Here is a 10,000-nt window from a genome sequence, read left to right on the forward strand (position 1 = left end):
TTCAAATTCAGATAACAGTACATAGCCTGCTCCACACATGATTATACATGCACAATCTCCTCCATGAGCCTGAAATTACTGCAGATATCCTGAAACCAAACTCAGTGATGCTGCGTTCGACCAACTGCTGAGTCTGAGAGGTCAGCAGTTTGATTGCGACCCTGGGTGAGTCACACCAAAGATTAGAAGTGGTACGTGTTGATATTAACGCTTGATGCTCAGCATCGAGAGGAGAGAATACAAATAAATCTCGCAAGGCGACATCGTATAGGTAAGGGGGCATTCTCCATAAAAATGCCTCACTAACTGCCGAGAAGAAAGCTCCGCCGCAAGCCGGCCCCACTGGCATAATGGTCCAGGAATGTGTCCCCATCTACAATCTATCCATAAAACTTAAAAAAAAAAAAAATAGGAGAAAAACTACTCAAGTTGCGATCAAAAATGTTTTTTGATAATTAGGTCACATACTGAAAACAAGGACAAATGTGTCCAAGAGCCACATCCTAAAGGTTTTGTCTTCACCAGAAGAAGAAGAACAACAACAACGCGGAGCTCTCAGTTGAAACATCAGAATTTTGATCACAATAACAATAACAACAACTTCCGATATTTCGTCACGTGCCTTGATGGAGCCAATAGCGAGACCCGTCATGGAGGCTCTCATTCATGACGAGAAAATAGTGTATTTACGAAATTACAACGCATTAAATGGAATAATCTTTCAATAGTAACATGAACTTTTCGAAACTTTAAAGCAAATGTCCGAATATATTTAAAAGTTGATGATAGACGCTCTCAAAAGGAACCCTCAATGCGAGGATGTGTACAGGTGTTGAGCACTTAAGGAGATCCGGATCCTCTATATAAAAGAGCGGCGTCCTAAAGGTTTTGTCTTCACCAGAAGAAAGAACAAGAACAACGCGGAGCTCTCTTAGAGCCAGCGTTCGCTACGCAAGACGCGGCTAAAAAAGCACGTCAAGAACACGAAGCAAATATCAGGTGCACAACTTGAATGGAGGCAAACTATGATGCAATAATATCTTGGAAGGACAAGCGGTCTTTGAGAACCCGCATTGGCAAAATTGAGCGACCACAAAAATAGAATAAAATAAAATTTAAAAGCCCCCCCCCACCCACACTGCTCATCATTTGGTCTCGACTCCAGAGGGGGTATGATGTAAGCTAAGTGTAAATGTGTTTAGCTCTTGGATATCTCGAGGGCAATTTTGTTCCGATCAAAACTCAGTCGAGTTGTGGTGAAAAACGGCAAAATATCTACAACTGGGTCATGGCAAAAAATAGGTCAAGGTCATTTCATTACGAAAGTCCCAACCGGCTCTGAGACACCACAGCTTAGACATTCGGAATTGAGTGCAGGAAGAAAAAAGAAAACCTAAATGGTGGTTTAGTACGACCAAGGGTTTAAGAAACGAGATGCCATGAAAAATCAGGGTCATTAATTGTAGAAAAGTCTTACAAAGACATACAAGCCTCCCCATGTCCTTACAGGGTGAGGCTTCATTAAAATTGTATCAAAGCTTACCCAATCAATTATACAACTCTGCAAATTAACTAGCCAATTATAAACAGCTGGGTTACCAATTCCCCTGCACCTCCAATTCCAAAATTCATTCTCATTGCGAGTTCAACCTACTTGCTCGAGGAGCTGCTGGATCGTTTCATCGACTTCTTTGACAACATCTTGCTGCCATTGGCCCCACGTGGCTTAAAATCCTCATCATCGCCAGCACCGAGGGCCGCTTCTTTCCGGTTCCTGGCTCGTTCCCTCCGCTTGCGCTTCTCTTTCCGTTCCCTCTCCCTATCTCTTCGCCGACGGGGCCTGGAACCCGGATTCTGTGACAGCGCGGCTAGTTGTTCATGAACTGCACGCAGCTGGGGAAACAAGGTTGGAAGGGAGCCATAGATAAATAAAATACCAGGACACATTCCCTTCCCTCATTTTCCTGACTTGCGTTGCCTTCTTGACAAAAATAAAAACTGGAACCCATCATCATGTCATCTGCCGCACAGCAGCAAACAGAGGAGAATGTTGCCGAAGCATTTGCATTTCTTGCAGCGTCGGGATTTGAACATAAAGTCATTGGATTATAATACAAACTCGGCCAAGTGAGCAAAGCAATCACGCAAACAAATTAATGATCAATTATATAAACAAAAATGAATTCCATTTGATGACCAATTACTCTGCCAATGGGAACAAAAGTTTGTACAACACAAGATCTTGACTTTGGCATCGTTTATTTTTAAACTGACGACAGCTGTGCTTTTAATACTCCTTTTATCCTTCCTAATGGCAAAAGACATCACCAAGCAATCAGTCGAGTAAAACTGTTTGGTAGCTTCTCTTCGTTTGGAAAAGTTGGTGCACAAGAATAGAACTCAATCAAATTCCTTCCAAACCCTTCTTTTATTCATTTTTACCTGTTCCTGCAGCTCCGCAAGACGATTTGCCCTTTCCTCCTCGGAGTCTGACGTTTCGCTTAGAGACGATGTCTCGCTGCTCATGGAAGAGTCAGAGGAAGAGCCGGATCCTCCAGTCCTTCCAGGGGCTCTACTACTTGATCCCTTGTAGCTCAGGGTGCCCAACATCATAGGTGCCATTGGCATGGGTTCATCAGGCATCTTAGCAAATCGCATCTCAAACACATCCTGTGGAAGCAGCAAAGAAACAGATGCTTCTTCACCTTCATGCTCATAACTTATAGTATAGGCTCTGCGGGGGTTTTCGTGTACATCTCTCTTGTACAGCAAAACTTGGTATTTTCCTGTTCTATATATCGAGACCTTCAGAAAAAGTTTGGGTAACGCTTCCAGATCAAGTGCATTTTCCGTGTACAGTCCAAATATGTGATTATGCCTTGATGCCAATGGACCAAAATAGCAAAAGTCAGGTTTCATGGAATAACTCACAAGTAGACAGCATAAGATTCAAATGTTACATTTATTTATCATGTTTGAACATAGCTAACATAATGTTTGCATGGTTCAATACAATAAACCTGGCTTTTATTCAAAAAATGCCTTATTTAGCGTATTTTTTCTCCAAAAATCACTTTCAGTTTGAAAGTTGCTCTTCGATCACCTCTCATACACCCAATTTTGTAGACAGAGTAACCAGAATTGGCCAAAACCTTCCTTATTAAGTCCATTGATCACTCCATCATTCATATTCATGCTTTCGGGCAGTATATAGTGACAGTAGGGTCAAATGTAAACAGAAGTCACCCCTACCCCCAAAAAGCCGCTTTGACCAAATTTGGTCAAAGGGTTCCAACTTCAAAAATAAGGGTGATAGGAAGTTGATTTTGCTGTCCATGCATAGGTTTTTGATACCAAAGAATTCATTGGCACCATTATTAGCCTCATTGGAATGGACCTAATTTGCATAATTTCAAAATGGCCACCAGACAACCGTCCAATGGGATTCAAGGGTTTTCCATGATGTCTCAGGTATCAACTGTTCTTTGTCGTGCTCATAGCCACAATCCTCTGGCTTCAGTGACATCACATTTTCTGGATCATGATGAATCTCCAAAGCATGCATGATGGTGTACACATTGTAAAAACTACGCTTGACATGTGGCAGAAGTCCCTGGCTGGTTGGAGGTAGGTTGTGATGAGAACTCCCTTTCGTGTGGTGGAAGACCTCTGCCTGCAAATCAGAAAAGTTCTTGGAATCACTACTTGATTTTAGCACTTTGACCAAGTAACATTCTGCATTCCGAAAGGGTTGGCATTGCCCAAAATTGCTGCAGCAACTTCTCTGGTTCAGCTTTCAAAGCAGCCTTCTTAGTCCCAACTTTGCTGGTGATATCACATCCCGTAAGGCTGTGTACAGCAGGTTGGACTGCACAGAGGTGACATCCGATAGACTCGAACAAGGTATGAAGGGGCACATACCGTGTGCTATCTCCAACTCCAGCTCGTACCCACAGCTCCTCTAGCTTATATTGGAGAAAGACAGGCACGTGGTGAAGCAGGGCAACAATTACGTCAGTATCATTGGAGATGACAACACACACTTTGAATCCTTCCTTGATAGAGTCCAGAACATGAAGGAGTATGCGAAGATCAACTTCTTCAAATGTGGATTGAAGGTGTGCTAATGCGTTCTTGCCACCTTTGTGAATTTCAAGACATTGCCAAGCCTCTTCCTCTCTGATCACCTGTCCGAGTACAGTAGGATACTGATCAGTGTGAGGAATATCTGAACGAAGATGGTTGTAGATCAGTTTTTCAAGAAGTTTGTTATTGTTGGAAGGCCAGAAAGTTTTCATATCTTTTGGCAGTGGTGTTCATGGCTCAACTGCACTATATTCAAGTATGCCTCTTCCTTTCACTATCCTTCACAGAGGGGTCATCAGAATACATATCAAACACATAATCGCATCGCCCAAACTGACGATACATGTCCGTACATGACATGAAATCAGACAGGTCATTGAACATGGGTCCGGTAACATTAATCTTTCGAATGGTAGCCATGATGTCCACTACAAATTAAGCATTGCTTTGATGACTATAGCTATAGTCTTCTGATTTCAGGTGAGTCTCCAACTCTTTGATCAACAGGCTCTTTCCTGGTTTCGTCATCAAACAACATGGGGGAGGGTACATCATCATATTTTAACAGGTCCTCAGTTGTGAGTCCACGTTCCCGAGCAATTTCATTGTTTCTCTCTGCAATATTCCTCTCCTTCACTGTCTTCTCTCACTTTTTTCGAATGGTTTTCATTGTTTTCAAGTTTACACGGTGAATTGTGTCACCGATTCGTGTAGTTTTCTAGAGAAACCTTTCTTTCCTGAATGTCAGGTACTTTTCTTTTCCTTTTGTGAAGGCATTAAGCATGTCATATCTGATGTCTTCGGACATGACTTCTTTTGTCACAAAGTTTTGCAGTGTTGGGGAAGCGTCTCGAGACAAAGGAGACCCCTTCTCCTCGATGAATCTCATAATTTCCTGAATATGTGACTCTTTGCAGTCTGTTGTGGCTTGCGATGATTCATGGTGGCTGTAAGTCTCATGCGTCCTCTCCATCACATCTGCGTATTGGCGATGTAGGTTCTTCACTGCCATCATTTAATGGTAAATCAAGTCCCACTGAGATAAATACTGCTTTTGCTTGGCATGCCCAATGACACCATCACTGCAGTTGGACGAAAGGTTTATGCTCTGCTCTAATTTCTGGTCTCCGACTGCCGTGAATCGGCCAGGTTTGTCTTTGATCGAAAAACTGCCACTTGCAAAGTTCTCATACACTGATGGCATGGCGTCACAGGTCTTCTAGGAACAGAGAACACCATCGCATGTAATTGGTAGAATCAAATGCTGCAAACAAGTTCAAAGTATGTTGGACAGCATCCAGGTGGAGTTCCCACATCCCCTCATGATCAGCTCTCAAAAGGTCATGAACAATGGCCATCGTATCAAGGAACTGAACACAGAACTTGAAGTTTTCATTGACATCAGACCGTGTTTTGATGAAGCTGTTCAGATCTTATACATGCGTTTTTGATGCATCAGCAAACTGTACCATGTACCTCTGACTATCGGTGATGCTTTTCTTCTCAACAGCAAACTTAAGGTTCATCAGGATGGCAAGTTCAGATGCATATGGCTCGACGTCTTTCTCAGTGAAGAATTCTTTATACATGAGAATGGCAAGCTTCTCAAACAATTAAGGAGCAGATCCAAAACAATATGTCTGCTTCCTAGATAGAAATGCACAAGGCTTCAAGATGTTGTAGTTTCATTATCTCAATGCAGATGGCAGTACCTTCTTGAATATGTGTTATAGAGAAATAAATGACTGGTATTAATGATGCCTGGCCATGCAAACAACCATTGTCATCTTAAGCTGCCTCAATTGCACCACCATCTTGGATTTATGCAAATTAATCAATTCAAAGAAGTACAATGATTACATTTATTGCTACTATCTTTCATAATTGTGAAACCAAAGATCCAGATATAAATGCATAATCGGACTTCTTATAACACTTACAATGTCTTTATTGTCTGATGTCTTAACGAGAGCTTGTTTGGCGGCCATTTTGGAATTATGCAAATTAGGTCCACTCCAATGAAGCTAATAATGGTGCCAATGAATTCTTTGGTATGAAAAACATATGCATAGACATCAAAATCAACTTCTTATCACACTTATTTTTGAAGTTAGAACCCTTTGACCAAATTTGGTCAAAGCGGCTTTTTGGGGGTAGGGGTGAGTTCTGTTTACATTTGACCCTACTGTCACTAGACACTGCCCGAAAGCATGAATATGAATCATGGAGTGATCAATAGACTTAATAAGGAAACTTTTGGCCAATTATGGCTACTCTATATACAAAATTTGGTGTATGAGAGGTGAACAAAGTATGAGCAACTTTGAAACTGAAAGTGGTTTTTGGAGAAAAAAAAATATGCTAAATAAGGCATTTTTTGAATAACAAGCTCAAATGAGCTAAAATGCTCATCCTCTTAATGATGTCATAAAAACGAATATGACAGCATTGTGATGTATCAGGTTTGCGATAAATTATCTGTGCTAATGCCGCTCCACTTATTAATGCTAATGCTAATGCCCGGCTTGATTCCCGCAAACAAAATTCAAACAGCTTGCCTAGTTTCGGAGATAATGGTATAGGCGATTTCCATTAGCGGCGATATGACGTCAACTTATTTTCTCGGAAGAATTTCCAAAATCGGAGATGGTTACTGCCTGCGCGTGGGCTTTCTGCATATACATGGCAAGTTTCACGAAGATCCAATGAAAACTCTGGGTTGTGAAACAAAAAATAGGAATGACATCATAAAAATTGATATGATGTCATAGTGATGCATCATGCGAAAATTAATCTCTGCTAATGCCCTGTTCGATTCCCGCAAACAGGATTCAAAAAGCTTGCCTAGTTTTGGAGATAATTTTTTGGGCGATTGCCATTAGCAGAGATATTTTGACGTCAGAACTTTTTTTTCTAGGAGGAATTTTCAAAATTGGAGATGGTTCCTGTCTGCGCAGGGTATTTTTACATACAGTGGGGAGAACAAGTATTTGATACACTGCCGATTTTGCAGGTTTTCCCACTTACAAAGCACGTAGAGGTCTGTAATTTTTATCATAGGTACACTTCAACTGTGAAAGACGGAATCTAAAACAAAAATCCTGAAAATCACATTGTATGATTTTTAAATAATTAATTTGCATTTTATTACATTAAATAAGTATTTGATACATCAGAAAAACAGAACTTAATATTTGGTACAAAAACCTTTGTTTGCAATTACAGAGATCAAACGTTTCCTGTAGTTCTTAACCAGGCTTGCACAGACTGCAGCAGGGATTTTGGCCCACTCCTCCATACAGATCTTCTCCAGATCCTTTAGGTTTCTGGGCTGTCGCTGGGCAACACAGACTTTCAGCTCCCTCCAAAGATTTTCTATTGGGTTCAGGTCTGGAGACTGGCTAGGCCACTCCAGGACCTTGAGATGCTTCTTATGGAGCCACTCCTTAGTTGCCCTGTCTGTGTGTTTCAGGTCGTTGTCATGCTGAAAGACCCAGCCACGCCCCATCTTCAATGCTCTTGTTGAGGGAAAGAGGTTGTTGGCCAAGATCTCACGATACATGGCCCCATCCATCCTCCCCTCAATACAGTGCTGTCGTCCTGTCCCCTTTGCAGAAAAGCATCCCCAAAGAATGTTTCCACCTCCATGCTTCACGGTTGGGATGGTGTTCTTGGGGTTGTACTCATCCTTCTTCTTCCTCCAAACACGGCAAGTGGAGTTTAAACCAAAAAGCTCTATTTTGGTCTCATCAGACCACATGACCTTCTCCCATTCCTCCTCTGGATCATCCAGATGGTCATTGGCAAACTTCAGACGGGCCTGGACATGCACTGGCTTGAGCAGAGAGACCTTGCGTGCGCTGCAGGATTTTAATCCATGACGGCATAGTGTGTTACTTATGGTTTTCTTTGATACTGTGGTCCCAGCTGTCTTCAGGTCATTGACCAGGTCCTGCCATGTAGTTCTGGGCTGATCCCTCACCTTTCTCATGATCATTGAGGCTCCACAAGGTGAGATCTTGCATGGAGCCCCAGACCGAGGGAGATTGACTTATCTTGAACTTCTTCCATTTTCTAATAATTGTGCCAACAGTTGTTGCCTTCTCACCAAGCTGCTTGCCTATTGTCCTGTAACCCATCCCAGCCTTGTGCAAGTCTACAATTTTGTCCCCGATGTCCTTAGACAGCTCTCTGGTCTTGCCCATTGTGGAGAGGTTTGAGTCTGATTGATTGAGTGTGGAGAGCTATCTTTTATGCAGATAATGAGTTCAAACAGGTGCAGTTAATACAGGTAATGAGTGGAGAATGGGAGGGCTTCTGAAAGACAAAACTAACAGGTCTGTGATAGCCGGAATTCTTACTGGTTGGTAGGTGATCAAATACTTATTTCATGCAATAAAATGAAAATTAATTATTTTAAAATCATACAATGCGATTTTCAGGATTTTTGTTTTAGATTCAGTCTTTCACAGTTGAAGTGTACCTATGATAAAAATTACAGACCTCTACGTGCTTTGTCAGTGGAAAACCTGCAAAATCGGCAGTGTATCAAACACTTGTTCTCCCCACTGTATATATGCTAAGTTTCAGGAAGTTTCGATGAAAACTGTAGGCTGTGAAACAAAAAAGTCCACAAGAAGAAGATGAAGAACAACAACGTGAGTAAGACTTAGAGATCCTCCACAAGGATCTAAAAACCAGGTTTATTGTATTGAACCATGCAAACATTATGTTAGCTATGCTCAAACATGATAAATAAATGTAACATTTGAATCTAATTCACTTGTGTGAATCTACTTGTGAGTTATTCCATGAAACCTGACTTTTGCCATTTTGGTCCATTGGCATCAAGGCATAATCACATATTGGGCAATACAGGGAAAATGCACTTTATCTGGAAGTGTTACACAAACATTTTTTGAGGGTCTTAATATATAGAACAGGAAAATACCAAGTTTTGCTGTACACAACCCCCCCTCCCACCCCCAGAGCCAGGACTATTAAGAGTTGTGACCATAATCGAGGCCAATTTGAAAGATCTGTATGGACAGGGCATCAAAATTGACACTCATATTTCATAATATAAAATAAAATAGCAGAGCGAGGGGGTGCTATTCGAGTGTTACTCATACCCAAAAGATGGTGTTGGCATGTGAAGGAATGACTGCCAGTCATCAGGCAGCTGTTTCCAATTAAACGGTGCAGAATTACAAGATGGTAGAGTTGATATATAAACTCTTGTTTACATTTTATTAAAACACCTTGTATTGAGAAGTATGTGCTGATGGAAACATATTAATCAGCATCTGTGGAAGGTGACCAAGGCTGGAGACGTCCACGATGACACCAAGTGTACCACAGAACCCATTCATCAGAAAAATAATATAAAAGAATGAGAGAAGAACATTTCAAGAGACAATGACTATCAATGAATGGAAAAAAAAGAAAGAATAAGTCTGAAGACCAATGGGGAAAGGAAGGGTTCATAACAATAGAATGAGCATCCAAATACCAGGGTGAACAAGGAACAGCTACAGTAGATTTTTTAGGGGTATGGAGTGGTGGGTTTTCAGCTCCGATGACAAATAAATGGTCATAAGTGCAACCTTTAAGGCAAGCCTATTAGCAGATAAAAATAAAACCATTTTCACACATTTATACCTGGCACTACAAAACCATCTGAGTAGTAATTGTCATTTTGACCTTTCAAATTCCTATTCCTATTTGTCTGAAAATTGTCATACTACTTGGGTCTCATGATTTGCCCAATTATTTATTTTCCCATCAAAAACGATGTTTGCATTTTTGCTGACAAAGACCTGATGTCTATAATCCACACCAGCATACTTCTGGACACATCTCAGAAAAAATATTAACACTTAACATCCCACACCCCCCCCCCCATTTTTTGAAA

At 41.2% G+C, this 10,000-nt stretch overlaps 1 protein-coding gene and 1 pseudogene across 3 annotated transcripts in view; both read right to left on the reverse strand.

The window, feature by feature from the left end:
* LOC147035562 (bromodomain-containing protein 2-like) overlaps positions 1–10,000 on the reverse strand; it is a 93,505-nt gene that overhangs the window by 5,829 nt on the left and 77,676 nt on the right. For all 3 annotated transcript variants that reach the window (XM_085899877.1, XM_085899874.1, XM_085899870.1), the window contains 2 exons: positions 2,443–2,670; positions 1,655–1,893 (listed from right to left, as the gene is read on the reverse strand). In XM_085899877.1, coding sequence (XP_085756003.1) covers positions 1,655–1,893; positions 2,443–2,670 — 467 coding nt within the window. The remainder of the gene's footprint in view (positions 1–1,654; positions 1,894–2,442; positions 2,671–10,000) is intronic.
* LOC147035563 (uncharacterized) overlaps positions 2,677–10,000 on the reverse strand; it is a 7,873-nt pseudogene continuing 549 nt past the window's right edge.

This window comes from Eptatretus burgeri, chromosome 1, assembly GCF_056783735.1.
Source record: "Eptatretus burgeri isolate ZD-2024b chromosome 1, Ebu_testis_v1, whole genome shotgun sequence".
Taxonomy (NCBI): Eukaryota; Metazoa; Chordata; class Myxini; order Myxiniformes; family Myxinidae; genus Eptatretus; species Eptatretus burgeri.